At 33.8% G+C, this 23275-nt stretch overlaps 3 protein-coding genes and 1 long non-coding RNA gene across 8 annotated transcripts; 1 reads left to right on the forward strand and 3 right to left on the reverse strand.

Moving 5' to 3' along the window:
* On the forward strand, nt 1-8249 carry LOC108227878 (probable protein phosphatase 2C 60). Of its 3 annotated transcripts, none has more exons than XM_017403247.2 (11): nt 1-388; nt 676-799; nt 2044-2107; nt 2810-2918; nt 4137-4290; nt 4978-5103; nt 5315-5438; nt 5645-5721; nt 6379-6431; nt 6865-6919; nt 7598-8249. In XM_017403247.2, exons 2-11 carry the CDS (start codon nt 683-685, stop codon nt 7940-7942), a joined length of 1224 nt encoding a protein of 407 aa, XP_017258736.1. In that variant the 5' UTR covers nt 1-388; nt 676-682; the 3' UTR covers nt 7943-8249. The 3 variants fall into 3 exon arrangements, with proteins under 3 accessions (XP_017258736.1, XP_017258737.1, XP_063935058.1); XM_017403248.2 differs by having other exon boundaries at nt 22-388; nt 658-799; XM_064078988.1 differs by having other exon boundaries at nt 22-388; nt 680-799.
* Nucleotides 8250-9316: 1067 nt separating this feature from the next.
* Nucleotides 9317-11370, reverse strand: LOC108226662 (uncharacterized). The gene is made up of 4 exons (XM_017401653.2): nt 10952-11370; nt 10759-10829; nt 10501-10655; nt 9317-9613 (listed from the first exon to the last, which is right to left on the reverse strand). The coding sequence occupies exons 1-3, from the start codon at nt 11048-11050 to the stop codon at nt 10502-10504; spliced, it is 324 nt and encodes a 107-aa protein (XP_017257142.1). The 5' UTR covers nt 11051-11370; the 3' UTR covers nt 9317-9613; nt 10501.
* A 2992-nt stretch (nt 11371-14362) lies between these two features.
* LOC135147316 (uncharacterized) lies at nt 14363-15277 on the reverse strand. The gene is made up of 2 exons (XR_010284767.1): nt 14897-15277; nt 14363-14812 (listed from the first exon to the last, which is right to left on the reverse strand). It is a non-coding gene; the product is annotated as an uncharacterized LOC135147316 (long non-coding RNA).
* A 627-nt stretch (nt 15278-15904) lies between these two features.
* On the reverse strand, nt 15905-21884 carry LOC108228013 (pentatricopeptide repeat-containing protein At4g31850, chloroplastic). 3 transcript variants are annotated; one of them, XM_017403466.2, is made up of 4 exons: nt 18190-21883; nt 17873-18063; nt 17660-17785; nt 15905-16056 (listed from the first exon to the last, which is right to left on the reverse strand). In XM_017403466.2, the coding sequence occupies exon 1, from the start codon at nt 21583-21585 to the stop codon at nt 18262-18264; it is 3324 nt and encodes a 1107-aa protein (XP_017258955.1). In that variant the 5' UTR covers nt 21586-21883; the 3' UTR covers nt 15905-16056; nt 17660-17785; nt 17873-18063; nt 18190-18261. The 3 variants fall into 3 exon arrangements, with proteins under 3 accessions (XP_017258955.1, XP_017258956.1, XP_017258953.1); XM_017403467.2 differs by lacking the exon at nt 15905-16056 and having other exon boundaries at nt 17591-17785; nt 18033-18063; nt 18190-21884; XM_017403464.2 differs by lacking the exon at nt 15905-16056 and having other exon boundaries at nt 17591-17785.
* Between the last annotated feature and the right edge of the window lie 1391 nt (nt 21885-23275).

Raw genomic sequence — 23275 nt, forward strand, 5'->3', positions numbered from 1 at the left:
TCCTTAAACGTCTAATAAATCAAAACAGAGGGAGTATTATCTACACACTCCTCCACCCACAGAATTTTTTAACCAGAATACCAGACATTGAGCAAATCTGTGAATTTACAGAAACTCGTTTTAAATAAATAATCAAATTCTCAGTCACCCAAAAGTCAATTATATCTGTCTTTCATTCCCTGCTGCTTGTTTATTCTCGTGTCTGTCTTTTAACTCCATTTTGGTTTTTTCCCGTTTAATTTTTTACCAATATAAATCTCTTGCAACTCTATTGTTTCTGCATCTCTAATCCCGTTTCTTGAATTTTCCTGGTGAATTGATATCTGGGTCTGTGTTGATTGTGCTTAATCTTCAACATCTTGATTGGACTCCCAAGTCAACTAGGCAGGTAAATTTAACATACCCTTTTGTGTATTTCTCTTCTTGTGTGCTTGTGATTTTTTAATCTTGAATTCTTGGATTTTCGTATGTTTTTCTGTTGAATTTTTCTAGTCTAGTTAGATCTTGATGTTTCTCGAGTTTTTGAATGGATCTCCATTTATCTGGTTTTTGGGTGTCTGAAATTTCTCTACTTTAAGCTCTTTTCTTTGAAGGGCATGTTTCATTTCTGTCGATATTGTTCTGGTAAAAGTTTGATTAAAGTAATTTGTGATTTAGAATATTCTGTACCTTCAGCTAGGAGATGGGAGTTTACCTCAGTACTCCAAAAACTGACAAATTTTCTGAAGATGGTGAGAATGATACACTTAGATATGGTTTATCGTCTATGCAAGGGTGGCGTGCTTCTATGGAAGATGCTGTGAGTACTAAAAAAAGCATTTTCAGTCTTCATGATGCTCCTGTGTTACCTTTGATATTCACATACTTATATGGTTATTCTTTATTTATGTTGTTGTGAAGGTCTATATTTCAGTTCTTGGATAATGCTCATGTTCAGTGTAGTTACATATGCATAATGTGTTTGATGCTTTAAATCATTGGCGTTGGCATCTGATAATAATTTACTAGTTTTTGCCAAATAATTGTGCGTGATTGGATGTCACAATTATATTTAATTGTAAGGTATTGTCATAAACTCTACCAAGATCACGGAGAACATGTTCTTTTGGAGTATTTTTAATAGTTGGTAGATACTTCCCGTAGCCATTTGTTGATACATTAAATTAAAATCATATATGAAGAGATGTGCTGTTTTGCGACCTAGAAATTCAGACCATCAAAAGATTATTGATTGAGAAGAGTCTTGTGAAAAATGTGAGTTTTGGGTGAAGTCCAACTTGCAGATATAGTTTTTGATCTTCTCGTGAGAACTCATATTGAGATACAGGAATTAAATGTTTGATTCTTTCCCCCAAAAGCATATAAAAATTCTTGTAATTAACGTTACCTTGTTCGATACTAGTATTAGAAATTGAAATTTCAAAATAGTGTTAAAGTTCACAGTTCACTTGATAAAAATGTGTAAATGGCAGAAGTGAAGTATACTTAAAGGTTCAGTCCTCTTTGATACTTTGAAGTGGCTCTTAAGTCCTTTTTTGGCATTCTGTTTGTAATTTTAGCGAAATAAGAAATACAAACACAAACCTGTTAGGGAAATTTTGATAAATATTTGAAGGAAAAGAAAAAAAAAATCAAATTTATTGTAATAGAACCGGTATCGCAGTGACTACTGCTGTGATTATAGGTTATAAAGGAAACTATTATTATCCTTTTGAAAATCCAGGCATTGCAAAGATTTCTAATTGAATAGGCCTGTCCCGCCGGAACTTACTGAGTGCTTCAATTTCTTGCAACCCCAAAGTCACATCACTTAGCTTAGATATCATTAGGAATTGCAGTATGTCACTTCAGAGGACTGGACGATGACGTTCGTCTCAGAAACACACAAATTGCTGTTCATGTTTAAGTAGTCATATGAAGACATAAAACCACATATAAGAGCTTTGGTGGGTTTATTAGATAGAACAGTAAAGTGCATGATATCATGTGTCAGGCTGGTTCAGAGATTTTCTCTTAACAGTGTTCCATTTTTTTATTTTTTAGCATGCAGCACTGACTGATCTTGACGAATGTACTTCCTTTTTTGGGGTATATGATGGCCATGGAGGTGAGTCCACAAGACTAGCCACTCTATATATCTTTCTATATTAGTTGACTGGGTTACGGGAATATTTGGCAAGCCAGCTAAGATAGGCTAAGATCACCTTAACATATTTATTTTTCTTATGAATTTTAATGATGAGCCAACTGTATTAGATGTACACATGTGACGTATGATTGTACATACATAAAGCAAGATTCATGAAAATTTATTATATGTGATAATGTGATGCTCTTTTAGAAGTTGAACCTTCTTATTATAATTTGGATCATTAAATGATCAGTAATGGTAAAGATTTTCAGAGTTTCTCGAAATTTATTAATAAGAGATGTTCGTTGTGGAATTTTTATAATTTATTATGCACACCTAACATCACATATTGGCAAATACAATAATTTTTGAAAATAAACTATTGCTTTCCACGTATCCTTATTTCTAATTGAAATTACTTGATTTCTGCCAAGTCAAGTTGGTTTTACCTGACAACTTCCTAATTGCATTTGTGGGGGTTGGAAACTTTTTCTGTATACATAGAGAGAATTGATTTCTTTATGAAAAATGTAGCCATAAACATCTTATCATAGGATGTGACCATGTGACTTAGAGACTTAAATTTTTATGTTTACTAGTTGCTACAGGCTATAGGCATGCTGAGATTTGCCAAATAAATATATATTGATGTCATACCCTGAAATGTGTCAACTGCAGGCAAGGTGGTTGCTAAATTTTGTGCCAAGTATCTTCATCAACAAGTGCTCAAGCACGAAGCTTATGCTGCTGGAGATGTTGGGACTTCTGTTCAGAAAGCCTTTTTCAGGTATTTTCTTGCTGAAATAAATATTTGTCTTTAGAATCTCCTGTTATTCAGTTTGCTAGTTTCAAATGGATGTATTATTTAAGAATTCGAAGTAGTTGATTTTTAAACCTCTAAGGATTACACAGTTGATAAAATTCATACTGTTTAACCTTTTTTAATATAATTAATGTTAGTGCTATATGTTTTAGCCACTACCTAGTGGTCAAGTTGTAGTCTTAGGTTTCTTTGTGCCAGGACCAAAATCTTGCTAGATTTAATTATGTGTGCAATACTGGCATGATACTCCAATGTTTTTGTTGAGAACCTTTAAACTAGACTACTTGACAAGTCTGGTAAGTGCTGAATCTGTTAGGGGTTGGTAGAAATAAGCAAAAATTATGTTGAAGACGGATGATATTTATCCTCATACATAAGCTAGTCATGAATTTGCTTGAATCTCTGATTAGACTAATGATTTATGCGTCGCTTGTCAAAATTATGTATCTACAATCTGATGCACCGAAATAAGTTTTATGATTAAGTTCCGCAATGATTGGTGATACTCTATTTGTTGAGAAACTATACTACTTGACAAGTCTGATAATTGCTTTTACAGATTAAAAAAAAAACATAAATAATAATAATAATGTATATCCTCATATTGTGCTTAGACTTGTTAAGCAATTGATGACCTTGTATTTAGCTTGTCAAAAGATATGTTTTATAAATGTATCAAGTAGGATTAGGTCCATGCTTTTTTGGGTAATCATTTCTTACTTCCCTACAAGACTAATGAAAGATCTGAGCTGTGTTCATGTGGACCTATAAGAAGTTATTACTAAACATAAGTTTTTATCTATTTCTACTCATGATCTTGAATTGACATATACTAAGAAATTTGGTTTATGCTATTCCGTAATATGTTATGGGGCCAGAAGTATATTTTTGTTTTTGGGTGCTGCCGATGATACTGCTTATGTAGGATGATGTTAAATCATATTTACCTGACTTGGACATTTTCTGCAAATGGTTTCTGTTCAACCTAACAACCTACATCCTGATTTAAATGGTCTAACAAAGGAAGCATGGTATCATAATTTAATTGCAGGGGAAGTCCTTGCTATGCTGTTCTAAATTATTTGCTAGATCCAGCCATGTGTTTTAGATTCGGCAATCATATACGTTTCACCCTGTTTTATTTTAAATGCGTCCTACTATATTTTTGGTTCTTTAATTTAGAATGGATGAAATGATGCGTGGACAACGAGGTTGGAGAGAGCTTTCTGTCTTGGGTGACAAAATGAACAAGTTTACTGGCATGCTAGAAGGTTTAATTTGGTCCCCGAAAGGTGGCAACAGTAATGACAAAGATGATGATTGGGCTTTTGAGGAGGTATCTTCTGTATACACTAGGATTCAACTCTGAATTTTAAATGCAAGTATGCAACAATGGGACAATCTAATGTTATTTATATGTGTGTGTGGCAGTATACATGCCTCTCTCTTTGTAACTGCCAATAACAAACACGACAAAGAGCACGCCAATTAATAGTCTCTAATGTCATATCTTGTCATCTTGCTTCGTGAAACGTTTCCACTGTTGCAAGGATGACATGAAACACAAAAGGATAGACATTGTAATTGTCAAAGCTTCTGGAATATGGACTATAAGTCTTAAATACGCCATTCATGAAAATTGGAGATTTGGAAACCTTTTTTATATTGTATTTTTTAGTCTTTCTTCATAAGAGAGATGAAAACTAGAGAAGAGTAGAACATTCTCAAAGGCATTTATCTTAATTCAATCATAACTTGTGGTTCGCTTATGTTATTCTCTTCCATTCTGGAGGATGGATTATGAGTCCCAAACATGTTATTCATAACTATTTAGGAGAATCAGATACCTTTCTTATATATTATGTTCCAATCTTTTTTCCCAAGGAATATGATAACTAAAGGGGAGTGGAACATTTTGAAAAGCATTCTTCTTAAATTAAGTAATCAATCACCCTGTGGTTCACTTATGTATTGCACTTGTGCTGAATTTTTTTAATATGTTTGTTTACTATGTTGCACCCAGGGTCCTCATTCTGATTTTACTGGACCGACTTCGGGGAGTACAGCTTGTGTAGCAATTGTCAGAAACAATGAAGTCTGTGTGGCGAATGCTGGTGACTCTCGGTGTGTAATATCTAGGAAGGGTCAGGTATAATAAATGTCTTAAGAGATGTTTTTATGATTTCCTTGCAGATTATTCTAGGGAAATCATTAACTCTTTCAGATTCATAAAGGAACCAATTCTATCCTAAGCTGGCAGTTATTTAAAATCATAAGGATGCCTCCATGTCCTGATCATAATTATGTATTTAGCATCCCTGAGAATATGCACAATTTCTTGAAGGCTCTTACGTATGCAGGCATACAATCTTTCCCGAGATCATAAACCTGAGCTTGAAGTTGAGAGGGAGAGAATTTTAAAAGCTGGTGGTTTTATCCATGCAGGCCGAGTTAATGGCAGTTTAAATCTTGCAAGAGCTATAGGTGCAATTCTTTTACTATTTTGTGCAATAAATAAATTTTTTATTTTTGGATTTTTCACGAAGGTAAATATTACATAACTTCTTAAGTCTGCTAATTTCTTTAATATTGTGAACATATTATTAGTTACTATTTTCTGCTAATAACTTTATAATGTTGAATAGTTACTATTTGCTATTGATAATTAGTGTTTTATTTACTTTTTACAGGAGACATGGAATTTAAGCAGAACAAGTTTTTGCCAGCAGAAAGGCAAATTGTAACTGCCAATCCAGATATAAACATTGTATGTCTTCATGAAATTAATAGTTACTGCATTTTAGTGATGACTTCTCTTAAATTTAGGTCTTCTACCAATCTGAGAACTGAGAAGTTGTAATACAATAATGACCTGCTAACCATTTAACCGTCAAATTTTGTAATAATAAGTACAATATGGCAAGGATTTGTAACTGTTATCTTGTATTCTAATAGGTTTGATACAAAGCGGAATATGTGAGGTCATACTCTTCCACTTGTAGTTTAAGTGGTCTCATTTGAGAACTTTGTTAGTGCACCACAATAAAGTTTTAGCGGGGCGCCTTTTTGTCAGTAGCTTTAGTCAAATGGTTTTATTCTTTTCAACATTTTTCTGTGGCATCTCTTTCCTGTATTGGTACTTATTTTCTTTAGTCTGTAGACTCTTACTCTTCTGCAGAGAAATCCTTCTGCACATCTTAAAACAGGGATCTAAATTTCATGTGTAATTTTTCACTTCCATCTAGCCTTTATACGCCTTTAAAACCTAGGTTAATACTTCCTTTATCGTTTTAAGGAATCTTGTTGACTTTATTCGCTCTGCTAGTAATTGGTATTTTGGTGAATAATAGGCATAGGTTCATTTGTTAGATAATCAACTCATGCTTCGAGCTATGTTGATATTTGATGTCCTTTTCCTGGTTAGATTGAGCTTTGCGATGATGATGATTTCATTGTGCTGGCTTGCGATGGTATCTGGTATGCAGCTCTTCGTTTCTTATCTTTTGTTATTTTGTTTTATCTGGAAGACTGAAGGACAAGTTAACTAGCTATTAATATTACTTGTAGTGCTAGATTTGTTATACAGATATTGTAGACTATGAAATATATTTTTTTAGCAGATTTGGTTTCTCGTATTCCTTAGAAGTATATAAATAACTACATCTAAATGTATGGTTCGGTGTTCTTAACTAAAGCTCCCTGATTCTAGTGGATTCTGAATCTCAGATTATACTATGGCGCTTTCTGGGATTTTAATAGATAATATGACACTGTGACAATGCCCAACCCATAGCAGTGTCTTTCATAATTGTTTATAGTTTTCCTTTTGATTTCATTTATATGGCTATGCAAAATTTGATAGTGGGCTGATGCATGTAGTATTTTTGTTGTTTACGGAAATTTTCATCAGGGACTGCATGACAAGCCAGCAACTTGTGGATTTTATACACGAGCAGCTGCAATCGGTAAATTTTATTCCCTGTATATGTCCAAGTTTGTACTCATTCAAGAAAGTTTCTATATGAAAGCTACTACTAGTCACTTACTTTTCGTTTCTATGTTCTTGATACCTAAAAAGTAAAGTTCTTAAACATCGTGTGCAAAAGTTTTATTATGTGTACCTAAGATTTTGTTATTGAGTGTTAGGTGCTCAGTTTCAATTTGGAGCAGTAGGTCTAACTCTTTATTCATGCACTGCTTCTTTATATCTCGTCATTCAGACAGTCCATAGATGTCGAACTTCTTTGTTTACATATGTGTCAATCATTAGGATGACTTCTGCAGTTTTTGTGATAGTTGTCCTGTCAAGACACATTGAAGCTGATTTTAAGGTGTAGCACAAGTTAAAACAAAGTATATGGTAACAACCAATCAGACACATTTGTAGAGACTTTCCATAAATCTGTCTGCAGTGTACTTTTAAGATCAGACATCTTTACGAACTAAATTTGAATTGGTCTGAGCAGGTTAAATGGACACTTGTAGAGGCTTTTAGTGTAGTTCTCCTTCCACTGTACATTGAGATCACATATCTCTGTGAACTTGATTCTTTGGAGATTCGGATCTATGTTACTTCCATGATATGATTGTGCTTCGTAAAAATATTGCCACTTATATTCTGACAAAGTTTTATTATCGTGCAGGAAAGCAAGCTTTCCACAATATGTGAAAGAGTGCTTAATCGATGCTTAGCACCATCTACTGCTGGAGGTGAGGGATGCGACAACATGACCATGATTTTGGTACAGTTTAAAAAACCCATCAAGTCAGCTGTGCCTGCAGATGAGGAAGCGTCGGCCTCTTACGAATCTGACGTATCACCCATCAAATCGGCTACACCTGCAGACGAGGGAGCCTCAGCTTCTAATAAAACCGACGTATCACCCATCAAGTCGGCATCAGCTGCACCTGCAGATGATGAAGCTTCAGCCTCTAACCAATCTGACATTGTATCATCCTCGTCTCCTAAAGGCGACTCATCAAACTAGTGGCTGCAGTTTCACTTCATCTCAATCAGATCCCTTGTCATATTGAGCCATTACAAAAATATTAAGTATTCAGTGTGCCTGACAATGTGGGATATCGGGATGATTATAATTGGTAGATGGTTTAGCTTGAGCAGTCACATTTTATGTTTTCCTTTTCCAGTTTTATGTGGTATATTTGTACTGTGAGGGTCCTTGGCTTTTGATATGTATAGTTAATTCAACTAAATATGGTCACCTTCTGAACTTGTGCTTCTGTGTCTTACTTAATGTTTCTGCAGCATAATTTATAGCATTTCATTTTAGAATCTGTGTCTTGTTTTTGCAGCATAATGATTCATAGCATTTCATTTTAGAACTCATAAGCTGCAGGTGCTGAAGAAGGGCAGTGATTACTGATAATGCCCTTATTGCTCTTACTTATTGTGAAACAAAGTCTAGTCACTAAAATACAATGAAACATGAAATTGTTACAACAAAGACTTCATGTTTCAATGTGAGTCAACTCCCCCCATATAAAATTATATGATTCATTTGGTATTAAAACCAAGTTGACAAGTTTTGCTAGGTGGTCTTTGAGAAGTCTACTTGAGAAATGGAAGAAAGCTTCAAACAAGATTTGTTAGGCGGACTTTGAGAAAGTTACTGACCCCTTGCCGAAAGGCAGTTATGGTTTTCACTGGTACAGATCAATTCAAATTTAATTGAAATTGAATATGACTTCAGTTGCATATCAGATGTTTAAAAAGAGAAAATGAGATGTTGTGTCTTCTACCTTGGCCTTGCATATTGGCCATAATTTGAGCATGCAGCTTGGGAGCTTTCAAAGTTTAACACAGCAGACAAGTGCTTGATTGTGTTATTGTTAGCATCATGAATTACACCTAAAGCACATAATTAAGACAAACATTACACTGCATTTTTTGAATTTCCGCGCACTTTTTATTTGATATGATCAAACTACACCTGACTGCGTGAATGCATATACAAGCTCTTGTTATCATTCTGAAGATTACTTGCATATATCACGTGCTGGTGCCATACAATTTTGGGTCTTCACATCATGTATAAGTTATTGTGATCATTCTCATAATTTAGGCTCTGAAACTCACTTTCAAGCAACAAAAAACAAAACCAAAACACAGCAAGTGGTGAGCGACCCCCCATGGTCATCGCTGGTATCTTTTCTCATCAACCACTGCAATTCACCCTTGAAAATGCATTAACAATCTTACACTAGGAACAAGATAGCCAGCCTAGACTCGTGAAGACATGGCATTAAGGTAGGGTTGACGGATACAAGTCATATTTAAATAACATGAGCAAAAGTAAATAAAAGCCACATCCACAAACTGATAAACGTTGAGGCATCCACAATGATTTGCAAAAATGTATCATTGACTATATAAGTTGTGATCATGTCTTTGTATATATCAATAAAGGCGAAAGGGACAAGTACAATAAGGTATAAACTGTGTATCAAGTACCAATTAAACTAAAGACTCCATCCTCACACAATAGCGAAGCTTATACCCTTACACGTAATGTTTCCCGCCTGTAAATTTTTTCTTGCTTACAATAATGTAGCTCTCTTATCCATGCTTTGATGTATGTTGTGTCTGTGAAACCTAGTCTATTCTTTTGCTTCGGGCCCTCCAGCTCCTCCCTACACATCTGTACCATGATAACAAAAGTCAACATAATTTAAAACAGTGTTGTTAAAATCGCGATTAATCGCGCTTTGCGAGTAGGCAAAGGTTCCGCGAGCTGCATTTGAGCGATTTAGCGCAATCATGAAATTGGCTAAAAATCACGCTTAACTTGCGATTACTCGCAAAAACTCGCACTAAAAAGCACAAAAACTCGCAAAAATATAAAAAGACTAAAATATCCTCAAGTTGAAAAAAATTCTACTCATCTCGACCCTCTCTCTTCATCTCTCACTATGTCAACACTTCTTATATCATGCCCTGGTCTTCAATATATAGCATATATGCCAAAATTTAAATACTATTTTCAACGTTTGTTAGGTGTTCGATTACATTACCCTTAGAAATTACTCTCTTCAAAGGTACAGATCACTTGGGCCATAGTTAAAGTCTTAAAGATGACTTGAAGTGTTGCCATTGGATGGAAATATGAGAATCAAGTGGAGAAAGACAAGTCAAAAGTTCAATGTTCCGTTTGCCGACATACTAAATATTATTGATTGATAGTATGATATTTTTATATGATATTTCCACTATGTTTGAGACTATTATTTATGTTTGAAACTAGTATTAGAAGTAACAATCTCAGAATTATATAATTATATAGATAATTTAATTTTTGGCAAAAAATTGCGCGAGTAATCGCGCTTCAATATTGGAGCTTGTGTTTTTTTATTTTGCGCGTTTCACAACACTGATTTAAGAGCATTAAATAAAGTTCAAATCGGAATCCAATACGTATGGTTAGTGAATGAACCACGCATCAGTCAATCAGCAACATTAAATTCGCAGGCAAGAAATTCACTATGTATCAATCAATTAAAAAAATTGAATTTGAAGCCAAGAATAAACCTTAATCTTTCAATGTAGTATCATCAGCACTGAGCTTCCTGTGACTCTCAACAAATTTTCCCTTTGAACTGGGCAGATGAGCTTGATCATAATCCAATGCCAGTGGCGTAACAGACTTGGCTTTCAAAAGTTGTTTATGCCTTCGCCTAAGGAAGCTGCCAAATCACAAAATCAGGATCGAAACCTCGATCACTATTAAACCAAAATAAACATATCTACTATAATAAAATTAAAAAGCAAAACAAAGATATACATTACCTAACTTCACCCAAAAGAGTATCCCTCTTCACAATTACACTCCTCAATTTCTTCTTCTTCGCAACAAATTCCTGTAACATACAATCCATTACATCAACAATCAGGCCTCACCAAAACAATTCAGAGACGGGCTCTAATCAAAATTCAAAAAACACCCGAAATCAAGAATCGACACAAAAACTAAAAATCGAACCTTTTGCAGTTCCAAGTAGTCTTGCAAGAGGCCTTGATACTTAGACTGCATCTTAGCATCATCATGTTGATTGTTTTTGACAAAAGCCCTTTTCATCATCTTGGCCAAAGCTCAAGAATTGACAAGGAACAATGTGTTTATACAGAGAGGGGTAGGCGAGGAAGTTGGTTAAATTTATGTAGTGGATCAAGGGGGAATATAAAATACAAAGACAATAATGGTAAAAGTAGGAGGAATGAGAAAGAGGCATTGGGGTGTTGTTGGAGGGGGTTTAGGAATAGGATTTGATATGAAAAGAGTGCAGAAATAGCAAGTTGGGATTTTAGATACTATCTGGGCGTATCCTGTTAATCTCATCTGTGTTTTTTTCCTACACTAGCTTCAGGAGGAGAAAAGGGCCCACATCTCGTAAAACAACGAGCCAACGAGTTACGAGGTAATGTCCGAAATAACATATTTCTGTAATTGTCCCAAATAGCGGTTATTAATCTGTTAAACCGTAGTATTATAAAAAGCGGTAATCAGAATTAATCGAAAGATTAATTGAATAATCGAATATTTGATCAATAAGAAATAAGGATTAATCAATGATTAATTATGATTAATCACCTATTTTTAGAACAGAGGTTAAATGTTAGATTTTGTTATTTTAATCTCAATAAAATATAATATAAAATAATTTTTTTTACAGAATGTGTCCTGTTAACCGTAACATAACGCTAGTTGATAGATATATCATTTTTGTGAATATCTAAGATAATACACGATCGGGTGTTAATAAAAAATATTTCGAAACTCTTTTCGAATTATAATATTCTTGACATTTATACTTCTATACTATATTATTAAAGCCGAAACATTAAAAATTTATTCGGTCGGTACTTGGGCCGAGTTATGGGCCTATTCATATAATCAAACATCTTTTTTAACTAAAATTATTATCTTTTTTATATTTTCTAACCAAAAAAACTCAATTTTCTAAAAATAATATTGTTCAACATGGCAATTACCCTTTCTAACCAAAATACATTATCTTTTTCACAATCCTAACTAAAAAGGGTTTTTTCTAAACATAACACATGGAACATACGTATAAAAAATACATTATTATTATATATCCACACTATATTATTAAAAGTAAAACATTAGTCGATACATGGCCCGAAATACAGCCTATCTATTTAACCAATTATTTTTTTTAATTAATATAGATATAGATTATCTTCTTTATATTTTCTAACTAAAATAACTTAATCTTCTAAAATAACATAAATCAACATAGTAATTACCTTTCTAACTAAAACACGTTATCTTTTTTAGATTTTGCAACTTAAAAAGACAGATGCTTTACGATTAACCGGTGATATTTTTCAATTAAAATACATTAACATTATTTTTAAATACTCTAATGGTCTCAATTTAAAAGTAATATTATAAATCTATACTATACTTATATCATTATATCACTAAAGCCGAAATAGGAAAAGTTGTTGGTCGGTAGGTCGAGTTTGGCGAGGCTGTTGGTATTCGACCCCCGGACCTCTTTAATTTATAACATATTATAATTTATTTTTTATCTTCTAATTAGACTAAAATATTATATATTAGATCAGTATGATGGGTCGATATTTGGATTTACGCGTCTCTTTAATTTATAATATATTCTATATGATATTATTAATAATTAATAACGAAATATTGATTGGTTGATCGATATATATCTAGGTTCACAGGTCTTCTTAAATTATAACATATAAAAAAATATCTTAACATACTCATTAAAATATATATGTTCGACGTAATTTTTAATTAACTATTTGACAAATTTAACTACTAAGAATTTATTCAGCTGTTAAATAAAAAAATTATTTAATCATACTATTCTATCATAATTTTATTTTCAAAATAAAATTAGTTAAATTTTAAAATATATACAGTAAAATAACAAATATTATAACCGCTCGTGCGTTGCACGGGTTATAAGCTAGTTAATAATAAATTTTAAAAAAGGAACAAACACCCTTCAGATTATATAAGCGTAAGGGAGTAATTTGGTCGCATGGATTTATGGTCCAAAAGCTTATAATCTGTTGGATTGTATATTGAACAAATAAGCACCGTTAGATTCGAACAAAATTAAATTCTGTTTTATAAGGCAACTGATGTCTACTTGCATGTTTATAATTTCTATTCTGAATCCAAAACAAATCCTGTCTTTCGTGTGTTTATGTTTTTTTTTAATCCAAGATAAATATTTCCTACCAGTTTTATTTGTAAAATCGTATAAATCGCACCGTCACAAAATTATTTATATCTAATATATTTTAAAATTAATAAGTCGGATTTATGTGTGGAACGAATATAAGAACTTTTTCTTAATCCAAAACAAATTCTACCTTCTTATTGTATGTTTATGATTCTTTTTCCTAACTCAAAAAAAATTATGTTTATCAATTTTAATATATAACCATATAAATTTTTACAAAAATATTTAAATCACATTATAATGATTCTAATATAAAATACATTTATTAGTATAATCTAATAGAAGTTGGCGTCTCATATTATACTCAAAATATATTAAAATTTGATAGAAAGAATTTAAGACATTGGCATGATAAATGCGAGAAAAGGAATGACTTGATTACAATAGTTTATTTGAAGTCGTTAATGGATGTGATGATGTATTTCATATTGCATCGTCATTATCGGATGATCCCACATGTGTGACAAGTTTTTTTATTTCTTTTTGACGGAAACAAGTGTGAAAAGTAGAACCCATATTTTTAACACATTTTCCTAATTCAAGACAAATTATGCCTTCTACTTGCATGCATGTTATTCAAATTATTAACGGATATAATTTAACATAAAAATATTTTTAAAATAATTATTTATATTCAAGTGTATATATTAAAAAAGAAAGACAAAAAATTATATACAAATATGCATTACATCATGCTATTAAATATTTTTATTATTAAAGACAAATATGTTAGATTAAGTTAATAATAACTGTTAAATCATGGGAAACTAATATTTTGGATTAGATTCAACTAAAATTTAAGATAAAATTTTAAATTATACCAACAACATATAAAAATTATATATTTTTACAACAGTTCTGACTTATAAACAAATCATAATTTCAAATTTTATTTAATTAAAAATTTTATTTAATTAAAAATTTTAATTTAAAGTTCTCATGCCTTGCCTAAGCTAGCATACTTAAATTAGACGGCTGTTTTTTCTGGTGGTAAAGGTGGTCAATTTGTCGGATGCACCTGCTGGGCTTTTTAAATTTGTGCAAAATGGTCTTTAAGAACATACTTCTCAGTAATATTGTTTATTTGTTTTGATGATTTTTATCTTATATAGAAAAAAATTAAAATTTAGATTTTTAACAATAAATGTAGGAACTTGCTTGAATGTAGCAAAAACGTTATGAAACACATATATAGGGTGATGGATATTGTAGCTAATGATCCATAAACAAACAAGAAAAAGTGTTTTTCGGCGTTCTTAACGAGAATCAAGTTGGCGACACAAGAGGCTTACATTACCTATTTATAGGGTTGAAACTATCACGTAGTTCTTTCGGAACAAATAATCTAGATGGAATGAGATTTATCGCGGTCCATCAGGGCACAGGTCCGTATAAGCGCTCTTAAGAAGGCCCGTAGCTCGTATATCCCAAGCCTAGATGACTAACGAGCTGCCATGAAGTGGATCGAATAATGGATAACGATCTAGTAACCAAAGGTTTAGATCTCAAGAGAACGGAGGTAGAGACCTCATTATGGCGGAGGTAGAGACCTTATTAGATACACTTATGCCGCTCTAGCCGGGACTCTTATGAGTCTGCATACATTGATCATCCTCTAGTGGGGTGAGTAAATCCAAAATAGAGGGAGTAAACCTAGAGAGAACCCAAAAGAGACTTACCGTATAAAGTTGATGACTCCCCAAGTGCCACCTTGGAGTATAAATGATAAGGCTGGAGAGTTTTGTTGAAGAATGAGTCAGAAAGGAGCGACCCCTAAGGATGACGATCCCGGATGACGATCCGGGTGTAGCGACCCAGGAGCCACTTTCATGTAGCGACCCCTATTCTAAGAATGGGTTTACAGCATTGATAATCTTCTTAAGTAAAGGAGGTCTATTGATGAAATGACCTGGTGGAATGACGAGAATAGAAAACTTGGTCCAATTCTGATATTGGGGTTGAAACTCTTTTGTTAATTAAGATGGATAGGCCCATCTTAACGAATGTTGATTTGTCGATGTGGATCTGTCGAGACCCATGCCAACTTTGGGTATAACAAATAGAATGAAAGAAATAAAGCAAATGACGAACAAAACTAGCAAATAATGTATAAAAACCTCTGTTCGGTGATTAATCACGATTAATCACCGATTAATCCCTGTTCCGTAGCTCACCGAATTGATTAAATATCCGATTAATCCCCGATCAATTCAATTAATCCCTGATTAATCCTTGTTCCGTAACTTCACCGACTAAGTCCGATTCCCGCTTTTTACAACACTGATAAAAACTAGCAAATAATGTTTAATCGGAAGAAACACGTGCCAAAATTGTTCTCCGACGTACCGATCACCTAATAATAAAAAGACAAAAACGTGATTTAACCCTTTTTCCTATTATATTTTTCGAAAATCCGTTGCATGAAATAAAATACTTGCATGTTGCATATATCACGTACTTGTGCCAAACATGGTTGTCATGTCGGCCGACTAGTCGCGACTAGTCGACTAAGCGGTGAATGGATGTCGACTCAACTTGTCGACTAGCTGAATGTTGATATTTCGATCGACTAGTCGACTAAGCGGTCGACTAGTCGAGCTGCTAAATTTCCTGATTTGGTTTTCTCTGATTATATTGTCTGCTCTATTTTTTTGCAATCTGCACAATAAGTTCTGCATAACTCTGTATATATTATTTCTGCGCATATTTGTTGCTTACTTGCTGCACTACCACATCACATCACAGTATCACACAATTGTTATATATCAGTTGTTACATATTAACTCTTTTCGCTTTTCCATCATTCTCTTTAAGTTTCCGATTCTTAATTCCTTAGAATCTGAAATAAAACATTGTGGAAGGTGTTAGAACTAAAAATCTAATTTACATGATATATGTGTGTGTGTGTCTATATATATATATATATATATATATATATATATATATTATTTTTAATTTATAATAATATTTTTTTTGTCGACTAGTCTACGACTTGTCAACGACTAGTCGATTAGACGGAGGCCCATCGACTCGCCTCGACTCATCGACGTGACAACCATGGTGCCAAACCGTCCAAATCTCACGCCATGTTTGAGTTCTTGCATCAGTTTCAGAAGTTTAGGCTCTGAGACTCACTTTTGAGCAACAAAAACAAAGCCATGACCTTAGCCAGTCCCACTGGCAGACTCCCTGCTGGCTGGTTTCTTTTCTCACCAGCAACTAGAATTCACACTGCAGCGCTTTTCAAAATTGGGGAAAAAAAAATGTTTCTCAAGTAACAGTAAACTTAAAACCCAAAGCCTCCAACGGGATCTCATAGACTTCCACAAGTATAATTAAGTTTATACAAGCAATTAGAGCAAGTTCAATAGGTTACCTATATGATGTGCTAAACTCACATTTAGGTAATGTGTCAAAAAAAAAGCACTCCAACATTATCCTAGTGGTTACCTAAATCACTAGCACAACCTCAAATCTCTTAGCCATTACCTATTTATAAGTAACCCCTAGCCATTACCTATTTAATATTTATGAATAAAATAATCATCTCTCCCCTTCTTTCTTTGTCTTTTCCCTCCTTTTCCCATTCTCTCTCTTAAATTTATTATTAAAATAATCTTAAGAGAACAAATATAGGGATTGCTATTGGAGTTGACACTAAGAGCAACCCCAATGGTGTTACCTATTTTGAACCCCTAAAATATAATAAAATAATGATTACCTAAAATATAGGTAAACAAAAACTTGTTTTACTCCAACGGTATTCCCTATAATCATCCCTATATTTGAAAAAATAATATTTTATTAGAATTTTTACTATGATGAGATAGATAAAAAGAAGAGGGAAAATGAAAAATGAAAGAAAATGAGAGAGGGAGATGAGGTGGAAAAAAATAGGGGCTTGCTTTTCTATCCCCTAAATATGGGGTTTTGTTTTCTCTCACCTAAAAATTTTAGGTAAGGAGAGGATGGTTGGAGTGAAGAAGTTTTACTCAAACCCCTTATTTTTGTCCACGTAGGCTCATTATAGGTAAGGGAGATGTTCCGTTGGAGTTGCTCTTAAAATAGATTACCTAAATCACCAAGACTCACTAGTATTCATTATTTTATATTATTAATAAGTATTGAGATAGGTAACCTATTGGACTTGCTCTTACAACTCTGGAAGGCAAATTCCAGCTTTGCAAGTCCCCAAATTTATTTGGTGAATCTTTAGATTAAATAAGGCTTCAGAATAGGTTTTAATTGCCAGGTTGGTTGTTAAGAGCCTTTCAGGGCACCTGTAACTTGACATATTTCGTCCACACCGAGCCACCATTTCTGGTCATTAGGGGAGGGGAAGAGTCTTACAACTAGGCTATGAACAAAGTATATCAACAACAAATAAAAGAAAACCAAAAGAGGTTTTACGCTTTTGTAATACATGAACTTGCACTAGTTACCATTGAATACGGAGTCTTCACAAGGGTCGTGCTCGTTACTCCAGCAACAGTTGACGGGGTTGATGCTTGACCAGGGAAATTACTACTCTTACTGTTATGCACTTCATCACAAAATTTTGCCGATTCCTATGTGAAAGATATGAAAATGGGTGATTATAATTTGAAAAATGTAAAACATTGTATATATTCATACTGTGCTCGTCTCATACTTACATTTCCAGATATAATCCTGGACTGTACTATTGCTTTAAGTATCTAATTTGACCTATATAATTCACAATTCACACCGCCTCATCCTAACCATCTTGTAGATACATGTTGTACCAACAGTGTGTGATATTTACAGCCCCTAAAAGTTAGATTAATTCCTGACCTGTAGTTAAGCAATCAGGCCATAATCATACCTGGAGAAAAGGAGAGGAAACATCAGTAAGTTTTTAATAAAGGAAGCTATACGAATTGAACTAGAAATAGGCAGAAAGAAAACCCTTCACTTTTTTCATATAAATAAGGAAAGAATCAAAAAGAACCTGGTAACTGCCTTTGGTATGGATATCATAAACGTGATCTACATAGCCCGCAAAGTAACTCTCAGTTAGAGATCAAGATTGATTAGGGAGCTGAGCAAATGTTCCAGTATTTGGGCTGCAGCCCCCAACCATCATCTTCTCATACACTTCATATGCACGATCCGTATTACCTGACAGGCTATACCCTCGAATTAGAGCATTATATGTGAACACATTTGGTTCGATACCCTTGTGTAGAAGTTCTTCATACATCTTACCAGCTTCTTCTATCATCCCAACAATCCCAAGATTGAGTATTAGGGAATTGTAGGTGTACAAGTTAGGAACAATCCCTCTGTTCTTCATCTCCTCAAGAAGAGACATAGCTTCCTCTATTCTTCGAGATCTTCCAAGGCCATCGATCATAAGGTTGTACGAGACTAAGTCAGGATCAAGACCAGATGATTTCAACTTCTCAAAGTAGTGCATGGCATCCCCAACTTTCCCCTTCATACAGAGGCAATCAACAAGTATAGTGTAAGACTTGAGGTCTGGCCGTATTCCCTCTTTAACCATCTGATCAAATAGCTCAAGAGCGGTCTCCAGATCACCTGTTTTCCCAAACCCATTAAGAAGAATATTGTAGATAGCAGAGTTAGGTTTGCAACCATATACAGTCATCTCTCCAAAGAAAACCATTGCTTTATCTAATTTCCCCATCTTCAAAAGACCATCTATAATAGGACCATATGTACAAGGAGTAGGAGAGAAACCACCGCTCAGTAGATCATAATATAAATCTATGGCCCTCTCTACATTATTTGACTTAACAAGACTAGATATGAGTATATTTTGTGTGATCGTGGTAGGTGTACATCCCTTGTTGACCATCTCTTCATATAGTGCAAAGAGTTCATCCACCTTCCCATATTTCCCAAGATCTGCAAGCAACAAGTTGTATATGGAATTGTCTGGGGCACACCCAGCATTCTTCATGTCCTTAAAAAGGCCCCAAGCCATCTCCCTAAGATGAATATCAAGAAGACCTTCAATTATTAGGTTGTACGCTTCTAAGGATGCTTTAATTCCAAAATGAACATTAAACCTGATGAATAGTTTATGAGCATCAAGGCCTTTCTTCTGCCTGCACAAGGATTTCAGAATTGGTATCACTAAGGAGTTGCTTCTGCTAATTCCGTAAGACGCTAAACCTTCAGCAAACAATATGGAATGATCTAATGCAGCTTTACTTGTAATGCCCTCCATTAAGGCATTCCAGAAATGGTTGTCACACTTGTTTATTGAGCGACTTACAAAAATTTCTGTGATCTTTAATGCATCATTAACTCTCCCTTCTTTGACAACACTTGGAAGGAGAGTAAACAAGGTGACGTAATCGGGGTAGAGCCTTTTCCGCATCTGATGGAAGAACCAAAATGCATCATTTACCCTGTTTTCTTTAGCCAGTCCATAGATGACTGTGTTATAAGTAAAAACATCCGGTATGCAGTTCACATTTGTCATTTCAAAGAGCATCTTTAGCGCCAGATTGACTTCACCATTCTTGCAAAGGCAGTCTAATAATGTATTATATGTAACTGTGTTTGGAGGGTTTCCATGTACAGCCATGCTCTCAAATAACTGAACGGACTCCTGTACTCTACCCTCCTTCCGCAATCCTGCCAACAAAGTGTTGTAGGTCACAACTGTAGGAGCAAGTTTCATCTCCTTCAGTTTATAAAACAAAGACCATGCCTCATCTACTCGATCAGATTTGTAGAGCGTATCAATGAGCGAGTTGATAATCATGACATCTGGTTCACAACCGGTTTCTGTCATCTCGGATAGTAACTGAATTGCTTCATCAACCTTCCCCGCCTTGCTATAGCATTTCATCATCATGTTAAAGGTAATTTTATCTGGAGCAAGACCACTCCTCCTAAGTCCATGAAATATTGTTTTTGCCTCATTAATTCTCCCCATTTCTGCCAGACTGTACAATGAAGCATTACAGGCAACAATGTTAGGAGCAATTCCACGTACCTTAATTTTCTCAAATGTCTCAAGGGCTTTATCTGGCTCCGCTACTTTTCCATAGTAATCAATGAATAGTATGTAAGTATAAGCAGTAGGTTCAATACCAAGTGACCCCATATTATTAAATAGCTCCAGTGCCTCGTCTAATCTATCCACTCTTAAAAGCCCAGATATTACTGTATTATAAGTCTGAAGATTAGGTAGGACGCCTTTCTTTTTCATGACATCTAAAGTAAGAAAGGCTTCATCAATTTTCCCAACTTTACACAAAGCACTAATGAGTACAGTGAAAGTAACAACATCTGCAGTATAGCCATCAGCTTCCATCTCCACCCAAAAGTCATTTACGGCATCCAAATCCCCGCAATCACTAAATTTATCCAATAAGGTGATGTAAGTTACTTGGTCAGGCTTGTGGCGGCTAGCTTTCATTTTTATAAAAACTTCCTTAGCAGTATCCAGCTTCCCTGCATTACACAGGGCGTCAATGAGAACTGTATACGTAACAACATCGGGTCCACAACCCTCACGATCCATTCTCTTCAATATCCTGTACGCCTCATCAATTTTCCCAGCCCTCCCAAGCACTCTAATGCATATCGTGAAAGTGTATACATTCGGCCGTAAACCCAAATTCTCCATCTCTGCTAATAAGTTCATGACAGTCTCAATGTCCCTCCTTTTCCCAGATGCTACCATAAGAGCAGAGTAAGTTTTAAGACTAGGTTTTATTCCCTCCGACAACACTCTTCTATAAACCTCTAAAGCCTCTTTACAAAACCCAGATTGAAGAATCAAATGAATTAACCCATTATACGAGTAACCATTCAAAACAAAACCCACATCTCTCATTCGGTTAAGCGCATATGGAGATTGACGAATCCCACCCTTTATATCAAGAACATTAAATATTATCATATAAGTATTTAAACTCCTATAAATGATTTGCTTTTGCATCAAATCAAACACCACAACCATATCATTTATCCTCTTATGTACTCTCAAGAGCTGAAGCATATAATTACAAGTCTCCGTAGTGTGAACAACCTTAGGCAACTCAGCAACCGACATAAAGAGCGAGAAAGCTTCATCTAAATCTTGAACTGACTTAAGAACCATAATAACTTCCTCTGAAGAAATTTTCTTTTTGCTTATCCCATAAACCCATTCGGAAAAATTCGAACTTTCCATCACAACCCCACATTTACCCACAATTTTTTTCCTGTGCTTCTTCCAATTCACCATAGACCCAAAAGGCAACACCTTTATCCTCTCAAAGCTTCTACCTTTACTAAACTTTGAACTATACAATTTACCATTCGGTAAATTCTTGAAATTACTACAACAAATTGATGAGGAACAAAGAACAATCACAGCCATACATGAATTATGAGGAAAATGCAAGAACCATCAAGACAAGAAACACAAAATCAATAAAGATTACAACTTTGCATGCCCAATGTTTGTGTAATTGCTTACAAGAACTCAGATAATGTGTGTGTATTAATGTGGGAGTAAATTTACTTACCAGTAGAGAGACTTGTGTTGAAGCACAAGCAGAAAAATAATGGGTTAAGGTGAGAGTTTCTGGCCATAGAACAAGTAGAAGAGTGTTCTTGGCTGGTTTTTGGATATTTTTCTAAGATTTTTTAATTTTGTTGTAGGATTTAGGACAGTACATCTCACGACTGCAACCAATAGGCATATGTTTGAAATGATAAATCATTTATTTTAAAGTTAGCTTATTTTAAAATTTATAGTGATATAAATTTTATTACATCTTTATTTATGTTTCATGTGTAATATTTGATCCATTTAATAAAAAAAAAATCAAATAAGATAAAAGATTCGAGATGGAATGACTATAAAATTGACTGGATTCGAGTAATCGGCCGAATTGATCAAATTTCATATTACTCCATATTTAAAATGAAAATAAATATCTTAGAAAATTAATTGAATCATTATATTTGTCATAAATAATTAAATTTGTAATAATAAAGTCGATCCGGCCTATCTAAAAAAAACAAGTATTGTGAAAATACAGAAATCAAACTTAATTGATGAAATTACGGAATAATAATCAATTGAAAATTAATTAAATTAATCGAAAATTAATCGGATGATTAATAATGTAATAAAATATTTAATCAGTTCAACGACATGTGAAACAAGGATTAAATCACAATTAATCGTCAAACCTTCGGAGCAACCAACTTCGCCCTCAAAATAAGGATAAACAAAAAACCACCCAAATCGCATAAACCGCATGCACGACACCAAACCGTACCACAAAACGTGGTTTTTAATTTTTGTGGTGCGGTTGCGGTTTGAATTTTTCACAAACCGTACGGTGCGGTGCTAGTTGCGGTTTGACATATTACTAGTGCAGTTCAAACTGGACCAAACAACAATATTATAATATATATATATACACACACACACACACATATATATATATATATATATTAGTGATTATCAAATAAAATTATATTATATACATATATATTATCTATAATCATGTTATATATATGTATATATATATATATATATATATATATATATATATATATATATATATATATATATATATATATATATATATATATATATATATATATATATATATATATATATATATATATATATATATATAGGGGGAGGTTCAAAAGAGACCGCAGCTCAGCCAAAGACCTGGGAGACCATATAATTAGCCGTTGGATCTGTATTAATCTATTGGTCATGGTTAAATCAATTAATGCAATATATTAATCATAGATTTTGTACAGGGGTAGTAAGGAGAACAATGTATCGTATTTTTTAAAGAATACGTAGATGTATTAATTGTCCTGAATCCAATCAATGATATTGCCTTTTTTATAAAGATTTCATACAGATTTTATTTACATACATGCAACCTACATAGTCAATCAAGGTTCTTACTATAATTAAGAGGTTGTATTAAAATTTTATCACATTTACGATGTACATTAATGCATACGTTTACAATCCCACGATGTATGCATTGTATTTAATGATTTTGAAATTTAAATTTATTTACTGTAGTACG

This window comes from Daucus carota, chromosome 6 (genome assembly GCF_001625215.2).
Source record: "Daucus carota subsp. sativus chromosome 6, DH1 v3.0, whole genome shotgun sequence".
NCBI classification, from domain to species: domain Eukaryota; kingdom Viridiplantae; phylum Streptophyta; class Magnoliopsida; order Apiales; family Apiaceae; genus Daucus; species Daucus carota.

What these genes read in the sequence shown, in the direction of transcription:
- LOC108227878 (XM_017403247.2), top strand. Translation starts at nt 683, where the DNA reads ATGGGAGTTTACCTCAGTACTCCAAAAACTGACAAATTTTCTGAAGAT. An exon ending in GTGCTTCTATGGAAGATGCT is followed by an intron (nt 800 to 2,043) that starts GTGAGTACTAAA and finishes TTTATTTTTTAG; the next exon opens with CATGCAGCACTGACTGATCT. An exon ending in GGTATATGATGGCCATGGAG is followed by an intron (nt 2,108 to 2,809) that starts GTGAGTCCACAA and finishes TGTCAACTGCAG; the next exon opens with GCAAGGTGGTTGCTAAATTT.
- LOC108228013 (XM_017403466.2), bottom strand. Translation starts at nt 21,585, where the DNA reads ATGGCTGTGATTGTTCTTTGTTCCTCATCAATTTGTTGTAGTAATTTC.
- LOC108226662 (XM_017401653.2), bottom strand. Translation starts at nt 11,050, where the DNA reads ATGATGAAAAGGGCTTTTGTCAAAAACAATCAACATGATGATGCTAAG. An exon ending in ACTACTTGGAACTGCAAAAG is followed by an intron (nt 10,830 to 10,951) that starts GTTCGATTTTTA and finishes TGTATGTTACAG; the next exon opens with GAATTTGTTGCGAAGAAGAA. An exon ending in ACTCTTTTGGGTGAAGTTAG is followed by an intron (nt 10,656 to 10,758) that starts GTAATGTATATC and finishes GTGATTTGGCAG; the next exon opens with CTTCCTTAGGCGAAGGCATA.